This window comes from Mauremys reevesii, linkage group 14, assembly GCF_016161935.1.
Source record: "Mauremys reevesii isolate NIE-2019 linkage group 14, ASM1616193v1, whole genome shotgun sequence".
NCBI lineage: Eukaryota > Metazoa > Chordata > Testudines > Geoemydidae > Mauremys > Mauremys reevesii.
The window spans coordinates 12,538,437-12,566,244 of NC_052636.1; the positions used below are offsets into that span (position 1 = coordinate 12,538,437).

Consider the following 27,808-nt stretch of genomic DNA (forward strand, 5'->3'; position numbering starts at 1 on the left):
GGATGTGACAAACCTGCTGACACTAGTGTCGTTTAGGGTGTGATGGGTTGTCACCCCCGGGGTGCACTGTGGGGGGCTTCTGGGAACCGCTGTGCCCTCTAACCCTCAAGCTGGGCTGGCCCTTCTCACGCTGCTTTGCTGGAGATTCAGCCAGCCTCTTCAGGGCCTGTTATCACCCAACACGACAGCAGGTGGCGCCATACACCCAGCTAAGCTACCTGAGTGCTTTACCTAAGGCACTCAAGGACAGAGAAGACAACAGCCAATTTCCCAGCGGTAAGTGATAGCAAAGCGATCAAAGCAGATTACTTAGGCTTAGTTTGAGGTTTTGGTTATTTGCTAACATACTAGATGGATAGAATTTGAACTAGCAATTTCTCACCCTTACTGATGCTACAAGCAGTCTACCAAGTTTCCATATACAAGCTTGAAATCCCTTTACCCTGGGACCAACACTTCCCCCAGTTCAGTCTTTGTTCCTCAGGTGCTTCCTCAGGTGGAGAAAGTGAATAAGGAAAAGTTATTTACTTGTTCACGTAATATAAGAACTAGGGGCCACCAAATGAAATTAATGGGCGGCAGGTTTAAAACAAATAAAAGGAAGTTCTTCTTCACACAGCGCACAGTCAACTTGTGGAGATTCTGAAGGCTAGGACTATAACAGCATTTAAAAGAGAACTGGATAAATTCATGGAGGTTAAGTCCATTAATGGCTATTAGCCAGGATGGGTAAGGAATGGTGTCCCTAGCCTCTGTTCATCAGAGGGTGGCGATAGATGGCAGGAGAGAGATCACTTGATCATTACCTGTTAGGTTCACTCCCTCTGGGGCACCTGGCATTGTTCACTGTCAGTAGACAGAATACTGGGTTGGATGGACCTTTGGTCTGACCCAGTATGGCCATTCTTATTCATAGATCCATAGATTCTAGGACTGGCAGGGACCTCAAGAGCTCATCGAGTCCAGTCCCCTGCCCTCGTGGCAGGACCAAATACTGTCTAGACCATCCCTGATAGACATTTATGTAACCTGCTCTTTAATATCTCCAGAGATGGAGATTCCACAACGTCCCTAGACAATTTATTCCAGTGTTTAACCACCCTGACAGTTAGGAACTTTTTCCTAATGTCCAACCTAAACCTCCCTTTGCTGCAGTTTAAGCCCATTGCTGCTGCTTCTATCCTTAGAGGCGAAGATGAACATGTTTTCTCCCTCCTCCTCATGGCACCCTTTTAGCTACCTGAAAAATTCTATCATGTCCCCTCTCAGTCTTCTCTTTCCAAACTAAACAAACCCAATTCTTTCAGCCTTCATAGGTCATGTTCTCTAGACCTTTAATCATTCTTGTTGCTCTTCTCTGGACCCTCTCCAATTTCTCCACATCTCTCTTGAAATGTGGTGCCCAGAACTGGACACAGTACTCCAGTTGAGGCCTAACCAGCGCAGAGTAGAGCGGAAGAATGACTTCTCGTGTCTTGCTCACAACACACCTGTTAATGCATCCCAGAATCATGTTTGCTTTTTTTGCAACAGCATCACACTGTTGACTCATACTTAGTTTGTGGTCCACTATAACCCCTAGATCCCTTTCTGCCGTACTCCTTCCTAGACAGTCTCTTCCCATTCTGCATGTGTGAAACTGATTGTTCCTTCCTAAGTGGAGCACTTTGCATTTGTCTTTATTAAACTTCATCCTGTTTACCTCAGACCATTTCTCCAATTTGTCCAGATCATTTTGAATTATGACCCTGTCCTCCAAACCAGTTGCAATCCCTCCCAGTTTGGTATCATCTGCAGACTTAATAAGCGTACTTTCTATGCCAATATCTAAATGGTTGATGAAGATATTGAACAGAGCCGGTCCCAAAACAGACCCCTGCGGAACCCCACTTGTTATACCTTTCCAGCAGGATTGGGAACCATTAATAACTACTCTCTGAGTACGGTTATCCAGCCAGTTATGCACCCACCTTATAGTAGCCCCATCTAAGTTGTATTTGCCTAGTTTATTGATAAGAATATCGTGTGAGACCGTATCAAATGCTTTACTAAAGTCTAGGTATACCACATCCACCACTTCTCCCTTATCCACAAGGCTTGTTATCCTATCAAAGAAAGCTCTCAGATTGGTTTGACATGTTTTGTTCTTCAGATACAGAGTCAATATCCATAACTTCAGATAACAAAGATGATCCATGCACACAAATAGGATAATCATATTCGGCCAATCACAACTTTTCCAATGACACTGCACATGACGCATCTTGCACAAAATGCCTAATAATTATGGCCTAATCATTTTATACTCCTAACACTATGCTGAATGTGGGGTGTAGTGTCAGATAGGGCCTAATTTCAAGGCACAGGAGTTGGGAATGAAACTTCCCCTCTTTGTGAAACAGGAAATAACCCCCCAGCCAGGGCTGGGACAACTTCCCAGACTCCCAGTGCTGGAGCCGGAATCTACTGACACTTCATTAGTTACCACCCCCCCCAATCTTTGTGGCAACTGTAAACTTTATCACTGATGACTTTATGTTCTCTTCCAGGTCATTAATAAGTATGTTAAATAGCACAGAGCCAAGAACCAGTCCTTGTGGGAAGCCCCTAGAAAGAAATCCACATGACCATAGTTCCCCATTTACAATCCCAGTTTTTAATCTATTTAATATATGCCCTGTGTATTTTGTATCTTTCTAGTTTTCTAGTCAAAATATTGTGCTGGACGAAGTCATATGCCTTACAGAAGTCTAGGTATATTACATCAATACTATTAGTTGCAACCAAACTTTTGATCTCATCCAGTAAGGATATCCAGTTAGTTTGACAATCTATTGTGTCTAAATCTTTGTTAATGGTAATTATATTACCCTCCTTTAATTCGTTATTAAGGAACTCCAGTATCGGCTGCTCCATTCTCTTGCCCAGTATCGATTTTAGACTAACACTCTTGTAATTAGCTGGGTCATCTCTTCTACACTTTTTAAATTTTGGCACAGCATTAGCTTTATTCCAGTCTTATGGAATTTCCTCAGTGTTCCAAGTCCTAATGAAAATCAACACTAACAGTCCACCACGCTTCTCCACCGGATCTCTCAAAACTCTTGTTATCTGGACCTGCTGATTTAAACACATCTAACTGTAATACCTGCTGTTTAACATACTCATGAGTTGTTGTTGACGACGACACTTTCCATTCCAACAACATCTTATGATATGAGTTACATCATTTGTTTTTCTCCAAATCCAGGAGAGAAATATTTATTGAACACTTTTACCTCTTCTGCATTATTTTTGATAATTTTGCCATTTCTATCTAGTAATTTACCACTACTGTTGTTAGGATTAATTTTGTACTTAATATACTTTTAAAAACTTCCTTCTTATTTTTCATTGATTGATCATTGATTTCTGATAGCTTCCCTTGCCAGCTTTCTACAATTCTGACCTCCTAACTTATAGTCTTTACTATTGACTTCCCCTTTCTTCCATATATTTTATTTGGAGAGTGTTGGGATTCCTACCAGGGAGCCACCAGCAGGGTCCAGAGACAGCCCCATCTCCTGTATCAAGCTCTGGCTAGTGGGTATGTGATAAATGTGACGACCCTGCCTCCGTCTGTCAGGTGGGAGACACAAAGATTCTCTCTTTCTACCCTCTGATTCCTCCTGGCTGGGGATGGGACTTTGATAACATATGCCTCCATTTACCTGGTGCTGCTGTTCTGTGAATAGTGGGGCAGCAGGTACTGAGTGTTGGACTCTTGCTCTTTCAGGGGCCGGTGACCTTCGAGGAGGTGGCTGTGTACTTCACCAGGGAAGAGTGGGCTCTGCTGGACCCCACTCAGAGAGCCCTCTACAGGGATGTCATGCAGGAGAACTATGAGAATGTGACCTCATTGGGTAAGGATTCCCGTCCTCTTGGTTCTTGGAATAGGAAATGAAGAGATAAGGTTCATGCCAGCCCCACAATGCCACCTCTGCTCTGTCCTGTTTCAGCATCACCCCAATATGCCAGTGACACACACACTACCAGAGACCCTCCCCTGCTGCAGAACACTTTGGGAACAGCGCACAGGAGCCGTATCGCAGTGTCAAATAGCTCCTGTTTGCTGAAGTAAACTTCTTTGAGATGGGGCAACCACATCTGCACGGAGTATTTGAGATGTGGGTGTATCATGGATTCATTTGCTGTTTTTACAAATATGATATATTCTGTCGTATCTATCCCTTTCTTAATTATTTCCAACATTGTTTGCTTTTTTTCACTGCTGCTGCACATTGAGTGGATGTTTTCAGAGAACAATCCACATTGACTCCAAGATCCGTCTCTTGAGTGGAAACAGCTAATTTAGACCCCATCATTCTGTATGTATAGTTGGGATTATGTTTTCCAGTGGGCTGCACTATGTGCTATCCTGACATCTAGCACTGCTGAGATCCTGCATTCAGTGATATCCCTGCCCTTCCTGTTCCCTTTCTCCACTGAACCCCACCAGCCCATGCTTCCTGTTCCCAGTTTCCCCAGGACTCTCTCACTGTCTCTGAACCTCTCTGTCAGCAAGAAGCAGTGCCAGGGAGACTTGCCCTCTCTCTGGAGTCTTTGATTTCTGGGACATGGATTTAGTTTCTCTGTGTTTTAGGGACTCTTTGAAATTGAGTGTCTGTGATATTAACCACAGTGCAACCTGGACTGTTGAACAGCTGTGTCCCCTCAGTTCCCAAGCTGTGGTGCCTTTTACACTGCTTTACTGTGAGAATAGCCACTCCTGGGCAGGTAACGCACAGTCTCCAGCATGTAACTCGCTCCCAGCTACACAGTATTGAGTGCTGCTAGTCAGTGACTCACAAGTTACAGTGCAGCATGGGAGAACCCCAGAAAATTCTCTGCTCCCAGACTTCTCCCAGAAATGTGCATCTTTCCCTGTCCAGCACACTCCTGAACAATGGGAGCTCATATGAAGTCTGTCATTTCATCAGTGGAAAATGACATGCACCAGCCTTGTTATCCCAGATGGAGTTTCCAACACACTTGAATCCAACCACACCGGTTAGATAAAGAATAAAACAAGATACTTAACACTCAAAAAAAATATTTTAAGATACAGATAATGAGGCATAAAGCTCAGAATTGTTTACAAAAGAAATGCAAAGATAAAACACAAACTAATGTCTAAGTTAACAAGCTGAAACAAGGCAAATGTTTCTCTCGCCATGTGCTGAGACAGGCTGGTTTTCCTTTCAGCCAGGACTCGGCCTAACCCACCCCTGCCGCCCACGTTCAGCTCTTCAGGAGTTGTCATGAGCAGAGGGAAAGGGGGGAGAGAGAGAGTCTGAAGCATTTTGCTCACCTCTTTTTATGATTCTGTCCTTTGTACTAGAAACAACTTCAGTTCTCAGCTGAGTCATGGTGCCAGGCTGTCTGTCGGAGATATGAGAATTGTGTGGGAAAGTCTACAGAAAGAGCTTTGGAGCTTTGGTCAAGCTAGTAGGCCTGAAGTGTTAGCTGAGCTTGCTTCTCTGTGTAAAGGGCATAGAAAGGCAAAGTGGAATGGAAAATCCCCCAGATTGGGGAACAAGTGAAGCCAGGGGGCTGGACTCGATGATCTTTCAAGGTCCCTTCCAGTTCTAGGAGATTGGTATATCTCCAATTATTTATTTTAATTTAAATCCCCCAAATTGGGGAACAATGGCTTTGTGTGCATAAGGGGCCTAAGTAGGTGAAGTGGAAAGTCCCCAAACACACTGATTTGCAGTAACCGAGCTTGTGAAACATAACCACAATGGAAGTGTTAGAAAAGTCAAACCACAAACTAGACTAGGAATAACAATAACAGGAAAGGCTGAATATGGAAAACTGCTTGTTCAGCTCGCTTTTGACCTGCATCATATTTTGCAATATATTCCAAATAAGGAAATTAACATGCAACGTATGTGTCATTGTTTGGGGTTTTGAGTTTTAAAAGGCTTGTGTGATTTTTAGCTCAGGGGGACAGTATTCCAATAGCTGTCACCCCCTGCGCACTTTTAACCAAGAAAAGAGCCTCAGGCTGAGCTGATTCAAAATCAATCGTGTGGTTGTTTTCCGCAACAACTTCAAGAGGTCCCTGTGATGGAATGTAAATGTCTTCTTCACACCTTCCCCCTGCAGGAGACTGGCTGTTTGACCAGCTGTTTGCTTTGCTGTCTCTGAGGAACTGCTCTGTGGGTGTTCCCCAGAATTGTAACTTTTTCCGTAATCTCATACTGTAAAATCTCATAACTTTACAGATAGTGTTACTACACATTTTAACAGGAGGATAATATTCAGTAGATTATGCATTTTCAAATGATACCTCACAAGCCATACTGTGTGGGTAATATCCAAACCTATACTGACCTGGTGATGTGGCTGACCTTTGGGGTCAGAAGATCATTTTGTTTATGTGAGCAGAGTTTTGAAATAACCTCTCACTGTACTGGGCCTAAGTGCTGATTAGGAGTCAGAGAACTGGGATGCAATAAAGGGGGCTGTGTGATTTCTTTTTTCAGCTTCTCGATAACCCTAGTGGGGGATCAGAAGCACAATTGGTGACTGGTCAGTGAGTTTAATTCAGTGTTAACCAGCAGTTTTGGGAGCATCTGCTCTCCCTTTTTCAGCCTGCCCTAACTTTGGCATTTTTAGTGAGAACTGCCCCTGGCCCACCAGGTCACACTAAGCACTGAAGTTAAATTAATAGAATGTTTTTTATGACAAAGTCTTATGAAATCACCTGAACTCCTTTGTTTTCTTTCATCTGAGCAGGGTTTCCTGTTACCCAGCCTGATGTGATCTCCCAGCTGGAACAAGGGGAAGAGCCATGGGTCCCAGACCTCCAGGGTTCAGAGGAAAGAGAGATCCTGAGAGCTCCCCGCACAGGTGAGGAAACATTAAACCACCCAGAATCTGTAAGTGCCTGAAGGAAACATCTGGGATACCCAACAAAGCCCTTGGGGAGGTCTCTCAGTTCATTATTGTCCCTTGCAGGGGTCGTATCCTCAGGGTAAATATAGTTCATGGCTTCTGCAGATCCTAGCGGACACCAGACAGTAGCTTCCTCCCTTCCCCCTGTGTATTTGGATGGGATGTGAAGGCTGAATTCATCCCTCTCCTCTCTCCTATTTGGGGGAAGAGTTTGGGGGAGTTCAGCTCCTGATTTTTATTTGACCTGTCTTCAGCACTTGTTTCTGTTTGGTCTTCCCCTTTCCATCCCTGTCTGAGGTTTCTGTCTCTATCACAGCAGGTGATGCAATGGCATGTGAGAAAGAGGAGCGGAATTCTCAGCCTGGAAATGTTGAGCCAGTGGGTAAAAACAGAGCATTATCTCAAAGATCGAAAAGGAATGTGTCCAGGAGTCATGAGCAGGGAAAATCCTGGGAGATTCAGCACAGACCAAAAACAAATCAAGGAAACCAGCCAGGGAAGAAAGTCGATAAATTTATTTCTTGTTGGGGAACTCAGAAGGTCCTCATGGAAATCACAACACAGCAGGATATCCTCATGCGAAAGAGAAAAAATACATGCAGGGAGTGTGGAAAAACCTTCTCTCACAGCTCAGCCCTTTCTGTACATCAGAGAATCCACACAGGGGACAGGCCCTATGAATGCACTGAGTGTGGGAAAACCTTCAATCGCAGTTCGCACCTTATTAGTCATCAAACAATCCACAGAGGAGAGAGGCCCTATGAATGCCGTGAGTGTGGGAAATGCTTCACTAGCAGCTCAAACCTTTCTCAACATCAGAGAATCCACACAGGGGAGAGGCCCTTTGAATGCCGTGAGTGTGGGAAATGCTTCACTAGCAGCTCAAACCTTTCTCAACATCAGAGAATCCACACAGGGGAGAGGCCCTTTGAATGCAGTGAGTGTGGGAAAAGCTTCACTAGCAGCTCAGACCTTTCTAAACATCAGAGAATCCACACAGGGGAAAGGCCCTATGAATGCCGTGAGTGTAGGAAAACCTTCAATCGCATTTCACACCTTATTAGGCATCAAACAATCCACAGAGGAGAGAGGCCCTATGAATGCCGTGAGTGTCGGAAATGCTTCACTAGCAGCTCGGCCCTTTCTGTTCATCAGAGAATCCACACAGGGGAAAGGCCCTTTGAATGCCGTGAGTGTGGGAAACGCTTCACTAGCAGCTCAAACCTTTCTCAACATCAGAGAATCCACACAGGGGAGAGGCACTTTGAATGCAGTGAGTGTGGGAAACGCTTTACTAGCAGATCAGACTTTTCTCAACATCAGAGAAACCACACAGGGGAGAGGACCTTTGAATGCCGTGAGTGTGGGAAATGCTTCACTAGCAGCTCAAACCTTTCTCAACATCAGAGAATCCACACGGGGGAGAGGCCCTTTGAATGCCGTGAGTGTGGGAAAAGCTTCACTCAAAGATCAGTCCTTTCTAGACATCAGAGAATCCACACAGGGGACAGGCCCTATGAATGCACTGAGTGCGGGAAAACCTTCAATCGCAGTTCGCACCTTATTAGGCATCAAACAATCCACGAGGAGAGAGGCCCTATGAATGCAGTGAGTGTGGGAAATGCTTCACTAGCAGCTCAAACCTTAGATTTAATTTACCCTGTTTCCTCAACTGTTGCTACAGCTCTAGTACCCATCAATCCAAAGACTGAGAGAAATGGAGAGTTCCAACCATTGTCCTTTTAGTATCTTATTGTTCCTCTCTCTGTTTTTTGTGCTGGCCTTTCTATTCTATCATTTTCTGCCTTTGTTTAGTTGGTAACAGTTGGTTTCCATCACTCACGTTTGTTTGTTTAAATCTCTATCCGTTGTTAAATAAATTTTTTGCTTGTTCGATAACTGTACTCAGGTGCTGTGTGAGATACAGTAGCAATGGCCCACAGTAAAACTAGTAACCTGGGATACTTGGGGAAGAGAGGATCTGGGATTTCACCGAGTATCTGGTGATCCGGGCTGGACCCCAGAGGGGGACACATTGAAGGAACTCAAGGGTTAAGGTGGCTGCTGTAGCTCAGAGGAGGGTCCTTGAGTTCCAGCAAGCTGGTGAGTTTGGTCACTAACATCCAGCTGCCAAATGCAAAACTCCCTCTTCCTTGTGGCAGGTGGCAACAAGGAGACTCACAGTCCTCAGCACCCTGAGAAGGGTCACAATGTGTCTCTATGTTGATCGACCTGTCAAATTCACACAGGGAAAGCTCCCGATAGCACAAAACTCTGCCCTATGAAATCATGGAACATGTGCTCTTTGCTCTGTGAAAGCATGTAAAGAATCCAAGCACTGGAGGACAGGGTTTGGGTCCAGAGCGACCTAGACAAATTGGAGGGTTGGGCCAAGAGAAATCTGAGGAGGTTCAACAAGGAGAAGTGCAGAGTCCTGCTCTTAGGACGGAAGAATCCCAGGCACTGCCACAGACTGGGGACTGAGTGAGTGAGGGGGGGTTGATAGCAGCCTTCAAGTACCTGAAAGAGCAGCAGTGTGGGCTTTCTCCTGGCCACTTTTGCTGGGCTGGGCAGGCGTCCTGGAGGCCTTTCTAGAAGAGCACTGGGAACTGAGTTAGAAAAACCAATGTGAAAACCAGAACCTCAGATTTAGACTCATTTATTTATAATATTAAATCTTCAATTCTAGTGTCACAGTCAATACAATTTCTTCAGCCTGATAGTTGCCCAAAGAGAAACTTAACTTCTCTCCAAAGGGAGTGGAGAGAAAGCACTTTTCAGAGTCCAAGAGAGACAAGGTGGTGAGGGTAAGAGGACCAACCTCTGTTGGTGAAAGAGACAAGCTGTGGAGCTAACCCAGCACCCTTCTTCAGTTTTGTGTAGCCTGGAAGCTCTTCCATAACCAGCAGTTAGAACATAAGAACAGCCACACTGAGTCGGACCAGATCATCTAGCCCACTCTCCCGAAAGTGGCCAATGCCCGGCGCCCCAGAGGACCCCTGGGACCAACATGGATACACCACCACCACAAACAAGGTTAAAAGTCAATGCACATGGAGAAAGATCTTGTGTTTCATTCCTTATGTCCTAGTCCCATCATGTGGCCATTTCCTTTTCTTCCTTTCTGTTAAAAGCTTTGGTGTTTTGCACAGAAACATTATTTCCCCAGGAGAGACCCAGGAGTGGGGGCTGCATTCCTGTGCCAAACAGTCACTGGAAGGGGGCAGACAAAGGCCTTTAAGACGAGGCGTCCGTCACTGTCAAAAGATCATCTCCCTCCTGCAGGTCACTGGCAGCCTGAATTTGTTCCTTATCCTCCCAGAGTCTGGGGGCTGGAATCAGCACTACCCAGCCCCTCCGTATGTAGCAGGAACAAACACAAACCTGGTCTTTAAAACAAGCTGTCCCCTTCCTCCTCAGGGAAGATTTGTGTGGGGCGGGTGTGGGGCCAGCTCCCAATGAGATCTGTTTTCACCTTAGCCCCCTTTCAGTCACTTTGGGATGGTAACTCTGCTCCCAACTGTGCGGGAGCTTCCAACCCATCCACCCTGCTCACTAACTCTGTGGTCATGTGTCACCCCCTTTGCCAGCACACAGAGCCTGCAGGAAAGCTACTCCTGCCAGATGCATTGGTGGTATAGTGGTGTGTGTAGGTGCCTTCTAAGCCATTGATTTGGGTTTGATTCCCAGTCAATGCAATAATGGCTTTTTTCTTCTGTTGTTTCCTCATTTGGAAGTGGTTTAATTTCAGTCACATTGTGTTACAATCACATTATCTATAGAATGAAACAATAAATGTGTCAAAGTCCAGCAGGTCATACAGGATGGAGGCACACAAGGGGCTGGAATGTGTCATCTGAGAAAGACAGAACCCTTGGAAACCTGCATCTCCCATCCCCTGGCCTTGCGTGTTATGATTCCAGCTCCGTGAGCTGTTTGTATGATGTTTCTGCATAATGGGGAAATGAAGTTTTGAGTCAGGTTTTGCTCCTGCAGATTCCTTTGCTGTTACAATTATAATGACATGAACAAAAGGGAGGCACAATAAACATAAACCCCAAGTTGCAATACAGGGGGGGAAAGAGACGATCACGGTTAAGCCAAACATGTCAAAATAAAAATTAATACTAAAAAAGGGGAGGGGGGAAGAGATCAGGTATGTGGAGATCCCCTTGATATTTCAATGCACATTGTTAGAATCAACATTCAGACTTGACACTGGAAAACCTGCAGCTGTGATGAGCAAGATGGAGTTGGGACACCCGTTCTGCTTCAATCATTTATTGTCTCTCTGTTCTCTCCTTCTTCTCCCCCCAATTCCTCATCTCCAATGTCTCTGCCTCTCTCCTCTTGCTCCCTCTCCCCTGCCCTTTCCAGGAACTCACAGTCTACAGCATTTAGGACAAGCCAGAGCTCCCATGTTCTGCACATGATCCTGTGTCAGAGGACGTGGGACCCCGGTCAGAACCAGTCACCAGATCAATATGACCCTTTATGGGCGACTTCTCTGCCTGCTCTGCAATTTACACCCCCCCCCCCTGAAGGGGGTGGGGTACAGCTCTGACTGAGAGGCCCCACAGGAGACACTTCAGCCCAAAGACAAATTTGTGTGAAATGCTGAGAAGTGAAGAGCCCCCTTCCCCTCCCCCAAATCCCCAGAACTCTAGAGTCACCCCCATGGCACCAGCACAGGGAACCCAGTGAGATGGGGTTACAGAATACAAGGGGGAGGGAGCAGGGGAGAGAGGTGACAGGGAGTTTCTCTCTTTCCTTCTCTCGTCACTTTCTGTTCTTCTCTTTCCTTCCAGGAACTGCAGTCACAGCAGGGAGGGGTTTGTCTCTTTATTAGGGATCCCTCTGTGTCACGGAGGCTGCACAAGTCATAGATTCTGTGACTTCTGCAGTGGCCACTGCGGCTGACTCCGTGGCTGCCCCAGCAGCTGGCCTGGGGACAGCTTGAGCAGTGGTTCCAAGGGCGGCAGGAGCAGCCACAGCTCAGTGGCTCCTGGCACCTGTCCCGAGGTGGCCGGAGCAGGGCTGGTCTCTGGGGCTCCCCTGACCTGGCAGCATCTGGAGTGGCAGTGGGTCCCCGGGGCTTCTCCCCCAGTACATGGTGCCACGGGCACCCTGGACTCCCTGCGCCCACAGCTGGTGCCACGGACCTCCTGGGCCTCCCTCCCCACGATTCAATGAGGGGTATTTATGGTATAAGTCATGGCCGGGTCATGGGCAATGAGCTTTTGGGTTTTGCCCGTGATCTGTCCATGACATTTACTAAAAATACCTGTGATTAAATCTTCGCCTTCCTCATTATCGATCAAATAAATCGAAACGCCTCCACCTGCAAATGGATTTAGCCCAGGACCCTCAGAGTCAGCAGCTGTTACGCCCCCACGGAGCTCTCTGGTCAGGTGTCCTAGCGCTGGAAGCCTCCTGTTTACATCCTAAAATAGCGTTTTTGCACCAATGGGGCTGAAATTTTGGACCGGACATTGTAGCTCCACCATTATTTTACTGAATTGCTTCAAAACAGCAAGTCAAGAAAGTCTCCTAAGTGCCAGGCTCTCTGCCATGGAAACAGCTGCCCCTGCTCTGCAGGGGTCTGTGCGTTCCACCCAGCAACGTACACACCTGCTCCGCACTGAAGGGGGGTCAGACAGTGACAGGGCTGGTAACACAAATACTTCAGACTATTAACTCCAGGTCCCTTCCTTTCTTTAACCCAGGATGTGCCAGTCAACTGGTAACCATGGTGTTATCTTCACCTTAAAATACCTCTCAGTACATTTTCTGCGAGCCCTCCACCCCCTGCCCTCCCTGCAGCCAGCCCCTGTCTCCAGCCAGCTCCGCACGCCCCGGCTCCAGCCAACCCCTGCTGCACCCCCCCTGCCCTGCCTCCAGCCAGCCCCGCACCCCCTGCCCTGCCTGCAGCCAGCCCCGCACCCCATGCCCTGCCTGCAGCCAGCCCCGCACCCCCTGGCCCTGCCTGCAGCCAGCCCCGCACCCTCTTGCCCTCCCTGCAGCCAGCCCCTGTCTCCAGCCAGCCCCGCCCCCCCCGGCTCCAGCCACCCCCCGCGGGACCCCCCTGTCCTGCCTCCAGCCAGCCCAGCACCCCCTGCCCTGCCCGCAGCCAGCCCCTGTCTGCAGCCAGCCCTGCACCCCCTGCCCTGCCTGCAGCCAGCCCCTCTGCAGCCAGCCCTGCACCCCCTGCCCTGCCTCCAGCCAGCCCCTGTCTGCAGCCGGCCCTGCACCCTCTGCCCTGCCCGCACCAGCCGCATCCTCCCTGCCCTGCCCGCAGCCAGCCCCTGTCTGCAGCCAGCCCCGCACCCCTTGCCCTGCCTGCAGCCAGACCCTACCTCCAATCAGCCCCTGCCCTGCCTCCAGCCAGCCCCATGGCCACTGGTGCCTGGCAGTTCCCAGGGCAGTAACCCTGCACACCTGCTTCAATGAGGGGGGCAGGGAGCAGCTGGGACCCCACATGTGCACACCCGAGGGTGACCAGACAGTGAGTGAAAAATCGGGACAGGGAGTGGGGGGTAATAGAATCCTAGATAAAAAAAAGACCCCAAAATTGGGACTGTCCCTATAAAATTGGGACATCTGGTCACCCTAGCACACCCCCAGGACTCCTGAGTTCCATTGCTGGGTTTCCTATTGGTTCCACTGCTGGTTGTTTTCGTTTTCCTGGGGGACTTTGGACAAGTTGCCCCCCCCTCTAGGGCTCCGTCCCCAGCAGGCAAATGGGGATTTCGTACCTTCCCGCTATTGGAAAGTGCTGGGAGAATCCCCCAGCCAAAGCTGCTCTGACAGCGCTAAGCAGCATCTGACCATTCAAGGTCGGAGCGCACTGCCCAGGAGGAGGAGTGTCCGGCTCTGGGGTTTCACTTCAGCCCAGTCTAGAGAGAGGGGCCCAGCCATGGGGTTTGGCTCAAGAAGACCAAGTCCCCAATTTGTTACGGGCGTTTTGGATTCCAATCCTGAGCTCCAAAGTGCTTGGTGTCATTTGCACATTTTAGAAGCAGGCTCTCCACTCCATTTTCCAAATCATTCATGAAACTATTGAATAGTACCGGATCCCGGACTGATCCCTGCCGGACCCACTAGGTGCACCCTCTCCGTTGGGCAGCCAACCATGGAGAAGGGCTCTTGGAGTCTGGGCTTTCAACCAGCTCTGCACCCACGTGACACTTATTGCATCTAGACCGCATTTCCCTCGTTTGCTTGTGAGAATGTCCTGCGGGACTGTGTCAAAAGCCTTAGTAACCCCGAGATACATCCCATCTACTGTTCACCCACCTCCACTAGGTCTGGAACCCTGCCAAAGAAGGAAAGAGGCTGGGTTTGGGATGATTTGTTCTTGACAAATCCATGCTCCCTTGTCCTAAGAACCAAATTCTCCTGTAGGTGCTGCTGACAAACTGATTGTTTAAGAATGTATTGCAGTAACTCTCCAGCTATGGAAGTGAGGCGAGCTAGTCTGCAAGTCCCAAGGGTCTCTTTGTTCCCCTTTCAAAGATAGGTCCTGTCTTGTTCATGGATGGGAAGAAGTTCTTTTTCAGGGATCTCAGACGAGAACTGGGGCACAACACCTGGTTTGTTAAGGCCACAAAAATGGAGGCAGGAACCTCTTCTCTCCTGCTGGCAAAGAACCCCAGGTACCTAAAAGACAGAGACTCGCATCCCTGAATGGGCTTTAGAAAAAGCAGTGGTTAAAAAGTTTGGCCCCGACCATTTCTTATTTCCGCAGACTAGACATTTTAGCAAACTTTAGAATTCCTTGGGGCTAAACACCGTGAAACTCCCCTTTCTCCTTCACAGAGGGCTTTAACGCCCCTTATCTCACTCAGGGTCACGACTGCCCAGAGCTCGAGAACTTTCCCTGTTCCCACTGGACAGATGGGGAGGAGCCTGAGGTCCAGAGAAGGGAAATGACCTACCCAAGGGCCTACACCGCAAGGCAGTGGCAGAGCCAGAAAGAGAAGCCACCAGTTCCGACTCCTGACAGACAAAAAAACTCCAGAGGCAGGGATAGATCCCAGGAATCGAGATGGTGGGGAAATTTCATTCAAACCGTTTCTGTCAGAAAATCCCATTCAGACTAAACCAGTTTGTTTCTCGAAATCATAACAAGTGGGATGAAAGTTCTTTGCAAAAAGATTTTGTTGCAAAACAAAAGCATCTCCTGTTTGTCACAGTGTGTTAGATTGTCTCGTCACACACAAAGAGGAGACACTTAGATCTCAAAAACTAGATAAGATGCTTCAGTCTGAGCTAAGTCATTGCTGCTCTTAACAATTTAAAAATAAAAAAATACAAATAAAATAGACTGTTTCAGCTATTCTATTATGTCATAATCTGCTCTGAGTAAACGTGATAGGACACCTCATATTATGCACTACTCCTAGTGACACTCTCCAATGGATCCCAATCCTCCACCCTCCGTGAGGTAGGTAGAAGAGGATCATTATTCTCCCTACTTGAAAGAGGGAGAAGCTAAGGCTGAGAAAGGAGAATTGACTTGTTTGAGGTCACACAGCCAGTCAGTGGCAGAGTTGGGAACAGGACCCAAGAGCCCTGATTTTCAAACTAACCATCGGATCTTGAATTTCAGACATTGAATGACCTGAATAAAGTGCTCTGATGAGCTCCAGAGCAACAGCAGTGCACAGGAATTATCCAGCAAGTATTTGAGGAGAACTGCAATGTTAGAAGACTAACACATTTATTTTAGCGTGAGCTGCAGCTCACTTCTTCGGATGCATCTCACGAAAGCTCATGCTAAAATAAATTTGTTAGTCTTTAAGGTGCCACAAGTACTCCTGTTCGTTTTGCAGATACAGACTAACACGGCTGCTACTCTGAAACCTGCAATGTTAGAGAGAATCATGAACTGCTCAGAGAAGCAGCAAAATTCGTCAAACATAGAACTGGTTCTGACTTATTTCCTTGGTCTTGAAAGAGAACAACAAGGACCTGAGTCTCCTCCCTGTCAATAACCCCCTGCTCAGCCAATCAGGGTAGAGACTGAGGACGGGAGGCTGAGGGTTCTCACCAGAGAGCCCAAAGGATGGCCCAGGTCACTGGTGGGGATCAAATAAAATTCAGAATAAAATTCGGCCTCCTTAAGCTCGTGTTTTCCATGCCTAGAATTCACCTGTCACCAGATGGATCAGACTGAACAGGTTTCAAACCTCCAGGAGGCTCTTACCTTCTAAACAGGGACGGCTGTTTTCTAGTAAAAACACTAAAAGGGAAGGAGAAAACTCAAAAGAGGTTCCTTGTGGCGCTCACGTCTGTGAACCCGAATACTCCCTCAGTCCTCAAAGAGAGACCTGGAGAAGGAGACTTGCTGAAGCAAAGCCACAGGGGTCTCTGAGGTTTCCCTGGCCCCTCGCCCCTGTCCTGCCTGGCTGATGTCAGCATCTCTCTGTGAGGTCACCACCTCCCCACCACCTTTGACCTATAGTCTCAGGTTCTGCCAAAGGCCTTTGTGATGTCACTGCCACACCCCTCCCTTTCTGGGCTAATGTCCTGCCCCTGGCCAGGCACTTTGGAGGTTTGAGCTACTCCAGGTGGATCACCCCACTCAAGGAGCGTTCGTTCTAGACAGAACTGACACCAACTTGTCTGGCTGGGGTGTTCCCTGGAAGCAGAGCACAAGTTTGAAATACGGGCAGCATAGAGCCTATAATCATAACGTCAACTACAAAAATGATACACATCTAGAGGTAGCATCATTATAATCAGCCAATCAGAACCTCTCCATAGACCCCTTACACGACAACCTTTCTACAATATTCGCTGCAAATATAGAACCATGGTCGCAGCAGTGATCTATACAGTTACAGATTATGTCAATAACATTACAAGAGGTGACACGGCATCAGTGAGACTGATACTGGAATACTGCCTCCAGTTTTGGTGTCCTCATGTGAAAAAGATGTGAAATTGGAGCTGGGGCAGCAAAGAGCCACCAAATGTTCTGAGGGCTGGAGAAAATGCCTTATAGTGAGCTATTGAAAGAGCTCAACCTGTTTAGCTTATCAAAAGAAGATTGAAAGGTGACTTCACTGAAGTGTTGAAGTGCCTTAATGGAGAGAAAAGATTGGGTATTAAAGGGCTCTTTAATTGAGCAGAAAAAGGCCTAACAAGACCCAATGGCTGGAAGATGAAAAGAGACAAATTCATATTACAACTAAGGCACAAATATTCAACAACGAGGATGATTCACCACAGGAACAAGCTACCAAGGAAAGTGGTGGATTCGCCATCTCCTGATGTCATTTCATGAAGACTAGATGCCTTTCTGGAATGTGTTTGCCCCAAAAGTAGCTCTTGTGTCCTACAGGAGACCTGTGATACGCAGGGGTCAGATTAGATGCTCTAATGGTCTCTTCTGGCCATGAAGTCGACTAATTTCTGAAAAACTGAATGTAGCATTGGGAGCAGCGTCTGATGTTTTCCTGTCTAGCCGGCTTGCTGCCTAGACCGAACGCTCCTTGAGTGGGGTGATCCACAGGGAGTAGCTCAAACCTCCAAAATGCCTGGCCAGGGGCAGGACATTGGCACAGCAAGGGAGGGGTGTGGCAGTGACATCACAAAGGCCTTTGGCAGGACCTCAGCCTATTGGTCAAAGGTGGTGGGGAGGTGGTGACCTCACAGAGAGATGCTGACATCAGCCAGGCAGGACAGGGCGAGGGGCAATGGAAACCTCAGAGACCACTGTGGCTTTGCTCCAGCAAGTCTCATTCTCCAGGTCTCTCTCTGAGGACTGAGGGAGTATTCGGGTTCACAGACGTGAGCGCCACAAGGAACCTCTTTTGAGTTTTCTCCTTCCCTTTTAGTGTTTTTACTAGAAAACAGCCATCCCTGTTTGGAAGGTAAAAGCCTCCTGGAGGTTTGAAACCTGTTCAGTCTGATCCATCTGTTGCAGGGGAGTGCTCTGCAGCTCCCACTGTGGGAGGTCCACCCAAAAATGTGGGGCTGAAATAGAGCTCGGGCAGTGATCCCCACCAGTGACCTGGGCCATCCTTTGGGCTCTCTGGTGAGAACCCTCCGCCTCCCGTCCTCAGTCTCTACCCTGATTGGCTCAGCAGGGGGTTATTGACAGGGAGGAGACTCAGGTCCTTGTTGTTCTCTTTCAAGACCAAGGAAATAAGTCAGAACCAGTTCTATGTTTGATAAATTTTGCTGCTTCTCTGCATTAATGGTCTCTGAGCAGTTGATGATTCTCTCTAACATTGCAGTTCTCCTCAAATACTTGCTGAATAATTCCTGTGCACTGTTGTTGGTCTGGAGCTCATCAGAGCACTTTATTCAGGTCATTCAATGTCTGAAATTCAAGATCCGATGGTTAGTTTGAAAATCAGGGCTCTTGGGTCCTATTCCCAACTCTGCCACTGGATGGGTGTGTGACCTACGACAAGTCAATTCTCCTTTCTCAGCCTTAGCTTCTCCTCTTTCAAGTAGGGATAATAATGATCCGCTCCTACCTACCTCACAGTGGGTGGAGGCAGGGCTGGCTATAGATTTTTTTTGCCACCCAAAGGAAAAAAATTTAGCTGCTCCCACCCACACCCTCCTGCTGCCCAACCCCTGGGCTCCCCCCCCCCCATTTGAACCCTCTACTGCCTCAGTCCTGGGCTCTCCCCCCACACATAAACACCCCTGCCACCCTAGCTCTGGGCTCTGCCCCCCAGTCCTGCACCCTCCTGCCGTGGGCTCTCCCCCACACAAGCCCCACTTTGCCTCAGCTCTGTGCTCCCCCCTCCCCGCCAGTGGTCCCCCACCCACACACCCTCTGCTTCCCCAGCCCTGGGCTGCCCCCCCACCTGTACCCTATGGGGGGCGCAATTTTATTTTTTGCGTTGGGTGCAAAAATAGCTAGTTACGGCTCTGGGACCCCATATTGCGCTAGGTGCTGTACAATCCCTGGCCAACACAGGGACACCCAGGTGTGTCCCCTCAATTTTCCTGAGCCTCTGCTGCCCAACTTCTTCTGAGTCCATCTGGATCACCCACCCCCCCGCCGCAAAAACCCACCTTTCCAAACAGTCCTCCTTTCCCTGCCCCCTAATTCTGCTTTCACACCCTGGGCCCATCTCCTCTGTTTGTTCTCCCCGGGTGATCAGAGATGAAGGCAACTTCAGCCACTGGAGCCAGCCCCAGCGCGTTGCAGACACAGGAAGGGAGCAGCTGGGAGCAGGGGGTTCTGGGAAGGAGACAGGAGAACAAATCACAGAGACCTAACGTGGGGCAGCTCCAGGGGGCGGGGCTCTAGCACAGGCCGGGGGCGGGACAGCTCCTGGGGGCGGGGCTCTGGCACAGCCCAGGGGCGGGGCAGCTCTTGGCGGGTGGGGCTCTGGCACAGGCCGGGGCGGGGCAGCTCCTGGGGGCGGGGCTCTGGCACAGCCCGGGGGAGGGGCAGCTCCTGGGAGCAGGGCTCTGGCACAGCCCGGGGCGGGGAAGCTCCTGGGGCGGGGCTCTGGCACAGACGGGGCGGGCCAGCTCCTGGGGCGGGGCTCTGGCACAGCCCAGGGCGGGGCTCTGGCACAGGCCGGGGTGGGGCAGCTCCTGGGGCGGGGCTCTGGCACAGCCCAGGGGCGGGGCAGCTCCTGGGGGCGGGGCTCTGGCACAGACAGGGGGCGGGGCAGCTCCTGGGGGCGGGGCTCTGGCACAGCCCGGGGCGGGGCAGCTCCTGGGGGCGGGGCTCCGGCACAGGCCGGGGGCGGGGCAGCTCCTGGGGGCGGGGCTCTGGCACAGCCCGGGGGCGGGGCAGCTCCTGGGGGCGGGGCTCTGGCACATTGTGACGCAGGAGCCCGGGCCCAGCAGCTGCTCCCTGGTGGCCACGTGCTGCCAGCAGCGCTGGAGCCGCCCGGGCCGGAGCGGAGCCGCTGTTCTCAGCTGCAGCAGGAGCTGCCCCCGGCCCCGCTGGGCTCCAGGTGGGGACAGAGCCTGGGGCCCGGGGCTCCCCTGGGTGCAGCTGGCGGGGCGGGAGGGGAGAGGCCGGAGCTGCAGGCGGGGAAGGGCGGTGGGGCAGGCGGGGGGTTGCTCGGTCTCTGGGCACCAGGGGAGCCCCGGGGCAGAGTGTGTGTGTGAGTGTCCCGGGCCCAGGCGTGCGCAGGGGGGGAGCCCCGGCACCCCAATGCCCTGAGCCCCGGCTGGGGAGGCTGCTCCCCCCCTCCCGTGGGGGCTCCGGGCGGGGGGGAGGCTGCGGCGGCTGCAGGCAGGTGCTCGGGCCCCCCCGGGAATGACCCGCTGCCGGCAGCTTGTGGCGCCTCCTCCGCGGAGCTTTTCCCCGGGGCGGCCTTTCCACTCTCTGGCTGTGGAGAAATTCAGCCCAAATCTCCCCATGTTGGTATCTCCATTCCCCCGCCCCCCCCCCAATCACCCAGCCATGAATGGATTTAGCCCAGGAGGCAGGGTCAGTGTTGGCCCCATTGGGCAGGTGGGATCTAGGGCACAACGAGGTGAAGTGACTTTCCCAAGGCTAAGCAGGGACTCTGTGGCAGAGTAGAGACGCAAACCCAGAACACCTGAGCCTGAGTACTGTGCCTTAACCACTAGGCAACCTTCCCACCGAAGGAGAGGGAACCTCCTCCGCCACTTTGAGTGTGTGGGTGGGAGCAGGCACTAGACAGAGCTGCCAGGAGGTGGGGTGGGGGGTTGGATAGTTGGAGGGGTGATTAGTGGGTGGGGGGTCTCTGGAGGAGGTGATTGGGACAAGGAGCAGGGGGTTGGATGGGTTGAGGGTTCGGGGGGTGCCTGTTGGGTTGTGGGGGGCGGAGCGGGGTCAGGGCAGGCAGGGAGCAGAGGGAGTTGGATGGGTTGGGAGTTCTGGGGTCCTGTCAGGGGCGGAGCGGTTGGATGTGGTGTGGGAGTCCCGGGGTCTGTCTGGGATCAGGGGTGGATAAGGGTCAGGGGGGTGGATAAGGGTCAGGGGGACAGGTAGGGGGTAGAGTCCTAGGGAGGCAGTTACGGGGGGGGGTCTCAGGAGGGGGCAGTCAGGGGACAAGGAGCAGGGGGGGTTGGGTGTTCTGAGGGGGGTAGCCAGGGGGCAGGAAGTGGGAGGCAGTGGATGGGGTGGGGCTAGGGCGGGGCTCCCTGGGTGCACACCCTCATGAAATGTGCTGCGCACGCCTATGGTCACAGGGGTGAGCCACTTGCATCCTTTTCCTGTTTGTGCCGTTTCTTTCCGTCTCAAAACCTGAGAACAATTCTCTCTAGTTCTTCCCCTTCTCTCGCCCCTCCCCACATGTGGTTAGAAAACCCAAGGAGATTCCCTCGTTTTCCCTAAAAAATTATTGACTCTCTCGTCTCTTATTTTCCCTATTTTCTCCATAATTCTTAAATTCTCCTCAGCTTTGGGATGTGAACCCAGCCCGTTTATCTGCAGCAATTTGTCCTTGGGTAGGTGGAATTTGCTGTCCTGTGTCACCAGGGGCGGCTCTAGACATTTTGCCGCCCCAAGCAGGGCGGCATGCCGCGGGGGGCGCTCTGCCGGTCGCCGGGAGGGCGGCAGGTGGCTCTGGTGGATCTCCCGCAGGCGTGCCTGCGGAGGGTCCACTGGTCCACCGGAGCTGCCTGCCGCCCTCCCGGCGACCGGCAGAGCGCCCCCCGCGGCATGCCACCCCAAGCACGCGCTTGGCGTGCTGGTGCCTGGACCCGCCCTTGTGTGTCACTCCCCCAGCGTGGGTGGTGGTTAGTGGGTGCTGGCTGGGGGAGCCCGCAGACACGGCTGCCTCTGAGGGGAAGATGGGGGGGCTGATCTCTGCCAGCGACAGGACATGGCCGCACAGGAGGGGAAGGGAGGAGCCAGTGTCCCCATGGAGCCTGCCCAGCCCCTTTGGTTCTGCTCCTTTCCAGCATTTTGTTCAGAGATTTTATTACTGGGGAGGCTGAAAAATCTCCCTGTGGGCTTAGCCTGGCAGGAGGGACCAGGTCTCCCCGGCAATAAAGAGCTGGAGCATGTTCCCAGCATGGCAGAACCTAGGCTGTGTCTCTGCAGGGAAAGATCCTGGGGGAATCGTGATGTGACATGAACTAAAGCCTGTTCTGAAACCCCTGCAACTGCCTTTCTCGCTCTGCCAGGCTGCAGGATGTCGTCCATGTTTCGCTCCAGCTCGTCCCATCCTCCCATGGGACAGGGAAGGGAAATGACTGCAGTGGAGCCGGCTCAGGTAGGGGTTATGGGGGTGTTGCTGGTGGGTTCCTGCTGGAGGGGAGGGACAGCAAACGCACCGGAGGACGGAGGCTTGGGCAGTCTGGTTTGGAGGTTGGAGTTTGCCAAAACATTCACAGGGGGAGAATGGGAGGAGGCCAGGGTGTAGCAAACCTGTTGGGACTTGTTCAATATGCAGCTTCCATTCTAGGAACAGACCCATGAGGTTAGAGGGTGGAAATGCTCTAATTTGTGGAACAGGAAACAACCCCCCTAGGTAGGGCTAGGAAAACGGACCAGACTCCTGGGGCTGGAGCCCGACCTGATTAACCAGCGGCTGCTGTGACATGTGAGGGGGCACCCACCAGGGAGGCTGGGGGTGGGTTCTTAACCTTTTTCTTTCTAAGGCCCCCAATGTGCTATAAAAACTCCACGGCCCTGCACGTGCCTCGTTCTCTGCGTATAAAAGCCAGGGCTGGCATTAGGGGGCGGCAACCAGGGCAGTTGCCTGGGGCCCCCTGTGACAGCCCCCCCCCCAAAGCTAATTGCTCAAGCTTTGGCTTCAGCCCCTGGTGGCAGGGCTCATGGCCCCAGGCAGGGAGGTTTGGGCTTTCTGCCCTGGGCCCAAGCGAGTCTGACACTGGCCCTGCTTGGAGGCCCCCCTGAAACCTGCTCGCAGCCCCCCAGAGATCCAGGGACCCCTAGCTGAGAACCACGGCCTTAGGGGATGTGCCCCTCCCCCATACCCGGCTCCAGGGCTGGCCTTAGAGAAAATGGTGCCCTGGGTGAACTTGTAATTTGGTGCCCCCCATCCCCCCTGGCCCCCACGGGCTCCCCACCATCATGTCCAGACCCTGATGCCTCCCTCTAGGGCTTAATTTGTATTGAAAGAGGCGCCAGAGCTCAGCCCCGGCTCAAATTCAGCACTGGCAGGGCGGCCTCACAGCAGCGGCTGTTGGCCGAGTGCCCAGCTCTGAAGGCCATGCCACCGCCAGCAGCAGCGCAGAAGTGAGGGTGGCCTGGTGTGTGGTGTATTGTGCAGCCTTTTATTTTATGTGAAGTGCAGTTTGTAATGTGGCATTTCACCACCGCGGGGTCGGCTCTGGTGGCGACAGTTTCAAGCTTAACAGAGTGAAAGTCGCCTCTGCTACTTGCTTCAAACGTACAGTCTCTAGGAACACACAGAGACCAAGGGTAGTGACCACACAGACATTCACAAGCACAAGGTCTAGTCGGTTTTACAAGTTTTTATTAAAGTTACAGTTAAGGTTATGACGACCCAAGCGCACAGAAATTCTATAAAGACCTGTGCAAAAGTAACAACTCTAGTTCTACTCACATCCTGAACAACAGTATTAGGGTCTGATGTGTCTTTCATGGATTAATCATCAGTAGAGGGATGGTTCCTGCTGGAATTTCCCATAGGGAGCTCAATTTTCCTGCTGTGGGCACCCCCTTTATATAATGTGAATCTGATTATACCTCATTAGCATTGACATACAACCTGTATCCTGTGGTTAAGGCACATTTGGAAACAGAGGTGCCTTTCCAGAATTTTTTTATTTAAAATTAATCTTCCGGCTAATTTTTCACCCTGTTCCCACTTGGTACCTCTTTTCCCATCATCTTAGGGCATCGGGTTATTCCTCGGCCATTTACTTCTGTCAGCATTTCTTAGCTCCAAGGCCTAAAATAGTGAAGCTAAAATCTTGCAGGTCTCAGCCTACAGGCCTTGTGTTTCAACCGTATTTACGTAGATACCTAATACATGATTATTCTCGCTACATACTGATCAATTGATTCTCTATTTAGCATATAGTGATTCTATATGACATAATGTGTTAGTTATTTATAACACCACACAATAAAGCACAATATGTTACTAACAGTAATAATGATAATTACGCCAGCCAGGACAGGTGAGGCATTTTAGAACTCGTTACTCAGAGAACTGAATTTAGGCATAAGACAGAAATAAAATGATGAAATGCACAGACCAGTTAAAAAGCTAAACTACCAGCACTGTCATCTTGACCGAATGTGAAGAATAAAATTACAGAGACTACATGTACTTTGCGCATTTTGACAGGAAGTAAAAGGGAGTAACAACAGTAACTGACTGTGTCTGTGGTGGGGTGAGTGTATGTGTGGGGGGGAGTGTGAGACACACCCGCTGTCACTTCCAGCCCAGCGGCACTCACTAGTCCGAGGGCTCATTCACACGGCAGCAGGGGCCAGCAGCCCCCACTCCTGACCCAGAGGCAGCAGCACAGAATCTTGTCCCCCCACCTCAGCTCAGCAGAGACTGGGCACAGAGGCAGGAGGGTGGGGCCACACCCCCCCCCCCCGCACAGCACAGGAGGCTCCTGGGAGCAGCTGGGCCGGGGCAGCTCCAAGTGGGGAGGGGCAGGGCTGCAGGAACAGCTGCAGGGGCAGACAGCTGAAGAGAAGTGGGGGGAGGAGAGACAGGACACCCCTGCTGGAGGAACCCCCTCAGCAAGGCCCCCCTGGACCGTCATGTCGTCTGCCCCCCACTGAGTCTGGCCCCATCCAGCTCTTCACAATGAGAACAGCGCTGGGCTCCCTGCCAGCGAGCTCTCCCTGCACCTGCCAGGGCCTCCATCTCCTGTGTCCGTCTGTGGCTAGTGGGGGGGGAATGGATCTGCTGGGAGAGACAAGGGGCTCTCTCTTCGTCCCTCCCCCTGGCGTTTCCTGGCTGCTCTGAGCGGGGTGGGGGTGGGACTCTGACTGCAATCCACCCAGAGTTCCCATTTGATTGGCTCCTCTCCCCCTTGAGTGTGGGGCTGTGACTGGGGCAGCAGGTACTGAGTGCTGGACTCTTGCTCTTTCAGGGGCCGGTGACCTTCGAGGAGGTGGCTGTGTATTTCACCAGGGAAGAGGGGGCTCTGCTGGACCCCGCTCAGAGAGCCCTCTACAGGGATGTCATGCAGGAGAACTATGAGAACGTGACCTCGCTGGGTAAGGAGTCCTGTCCCCTGGGTTATTAGAAGCTGTGGGGTCTCTGAAGAATCTGAGTAGTAATAACTTTATACCTTTATTCATACAAGTTTTGACAAGTTTCTTTGCCCCCCCCTTTTTTGCCTTATCTCCCACCCACTAGAATAATTTTTAGACATTTGTCAGCAGTCATTTTGAAATTGCATTTAATGTATCCTTATTGGCTACATTAATAACTGTCGCTTTCATGCCTTTTCCTCATTTTCAGAGGAAAATATGCCACCTGTAGAATTCTAAATTGAGTAAATAGGTGTGTGACCAATGCCTGGCTTGTGTGACAGTCAGATGAGCTCATCTTTTGATAGAAGAGAATATAATGTTGTCATTCAGGAGCCCAGAGGTGAAAGGAGAACAGAGCCATGTGAAAGGAGCAGAAGGAGGGGGAGTAGATAATTCTGGGGTGCCTGGACATGAGGAGGGTTTGTGCAGGGTTAGAGGTAAGATGGCGCAATGGGGGATGAGATTGTGAGAGACGAGGAGGGAACAGAAGATGCTCTCAAGGTGCCGGGAGGTGGTGCCGGCTGAGAGTAATGGGAAGAAGGGGAGGGGAGTGTGGAGGAAGGGCACCCAGGAAGTGGGCTGGATGGGTCAGTGGGAGGGAGGAGAGGTTTGGGGATCTAGAGCTGTGGGGGATCCCAGACCTTTAACCCCGAATCCCTACCCAAGCCTTGTTGTTTTAGAGCAGGGGTTGGCAACCTTTCAGAAGTGCTGCGCCGAGTCTTCATTTATTCACTCTAATTGAAGGTTTCGCGTGCCGGTCAAACATTTAAACATTTTAGAAGGTCTCTTTCTATAAGTCTATAACTAAACTATTGTATGTAAAGCAAACAAGGTTTTCAAAATGTTTAAGAAGCGTCATTTAAAATTAAATTAAAATGCTGATCTTACGCCGCCAGCCTGCTGAGCTCGCTGCCAGCCTGGGGTTCTGTTCTCCTAGGCTGACTGTGGGCTGAGCAGAGCCTGCGGCCGGGACCCCAGCACCCCAGAGCTGGGGGAGGTTCAGGGGTCAGGGCAGAGGGCTGGGGTGGGGGGCGGTTCAAGGGTCAGGGCAGAGGGCTGGGGATGTGGGGATGCAGGGCAGAGGGCTGGGTGTGTTGGGGGGTTCAGGGCAGAGGGATGGGACTGTGGGGATGCAGGGCAGAAAGCTGGGTATGTGTTGGGGTGCGGGGGTTCAGGGCAGAGGGCTGGAGGGTTCAGGGCAGAAGGCTGGGTGTGGGGGGGTTCAATGGTCAGGGCAGAGGGCTGGGAGGTATGGGGGGTGCAGCGCAGAATGCTGAGTGTGGGGTCAGGGCAGAGGGATGGAGGTATGGGGGTGCAGAGCAGAATGCTGAGTGTGGGGGGGTCAGGGCAGAGGGATGGAGGTATGGGGGGTGCAGAGCAGAATGCTGAGTGTGTGGGGGGGGTCAGGGCAGAGGGCTGGGGGTATGGGGGGTGCAGGGCAGAATGCTGAGTGTGGGGGGGTCAGGGCAGAGGGCTGGGGTGCTTGGCTCGTGGGGGTGCTCCCAGCCTGAGTGGCTCATGGCAGGGGGCTGGAAGGGAGGTGCCCTGTTCCACCCCCTTCCCCCAGGCTCCGTCCCCACCTCTCGGCGTCCTGCACGGAGCTGTGTGGAGGCTGCCGCTCTTCCCCCTCCCCGTCGCAAGGGCCATCAGCTGATTGGCTCAGGGACGGAGAAGGGGCGGGGCAGGAAAGCATCCTGCTGGGGGAAGAAGCAGGGGAGGGGGAAGCTTGGCTGCCGCAGGACCAAGCTTCTGCCTCCTGCCCCCGCAGGGGAGAGAGGTGGGCGGGGGGCTGAGTGGGGCTGGGGGCCGGGTCCGCGGCAGGCAGCTGCGTGCCGCTCAAAATCGGCTCGCGTGCCATGTTTGTCACACGTGCCGTAGGCTGCCGACCCATTTTAGAGCCTACACTCCAGTTCTTTCTGTTCTGTTTCACTTATATACATGTTTCCCCAAATATTATTATTTTAACTCTTTACCTCCCTCTCCCGCTCATTACCCCCCTCCCGATATAACCTCCCCATCTCTGTGCACAGCGACCCCGGCCACCGACCCTGAGTCCTTGCTGCATCCTCCCTTCCATAGCAGGGCCCCTACCCAGGCACAAATGGGCACTTTGTTGATGATGTCACAGGCTGGTAGTGTAGCCTGTACAATTTTTACACCTATAAGATGACGTATTGGGGCACAACTCGCCCTTGTACATGGCTACGCAAAGTTAATTGAGAAGATGAAATTTGGTGAAACACACACAAACTTGATTGAATGGAGACAGTTATAACTGAAATCATAGACAAGGATCAATACACATAATGTATCCATTGCCAAATTGCCACCGAATCCATGGGATCGGCGGACCTCCCGCAGGCAAGCCGCCGAAGGCTGCCTGACTGCCGCCCTCACAGGGACCTCCAGGGTGGCCCCCGTGGCTTGCCATCCCGGGCATGCACTTGGATAGGAACTCACATGCCTCTCCTTTTTCACTAGGGTGTGAGGATTGCAGCTTGTCCTCCACTGTGTTCACTGGACTAACGTCCAGTTCCTGTGCTTTGCTTTCTCTCCAGGGGCTGTGAGCAGTGTGTGTGTGAGAGAGGTGGGAATTTTGGTGATACTTGTATGATGCCAATACACACCTCAGTTTTCCTCTGTGATTGGTATTGCTATGAGTCTAAAGAGCAGGAGATATGAGGTGTT

The 27,808-nt window shown here is 51.4% G+C and overlaps 1 protein-coding gene and 1 pseudogene across 1 annotated transcript; one reads left to right on the top strand and one right to left on the bottom strand.

Annotated features, from left to right (window-relative positions):
- The window catches only part of LOC120381498, a 384,534-nt pseudogene that overhangs the window by 84,079 nt on the left and 272,647 nt on the right, over nucleotides 1-27,808 (bottom strand).
- LOC120381629 (zinc finger protein 345-like) lies at nucleotides 7,552-11,242 on the top strand (the record flags this gene model as incomplete). The annotated part of the gene is made up of 2 exons (XM_039499787.1): nucleotides 7,552-8,527; nucleotides 11,211-11,242. Coding segments are annotated over 2 exons (1,008 nt in total), but the record flags the coding sequence as incomplete, so codon positions are not given.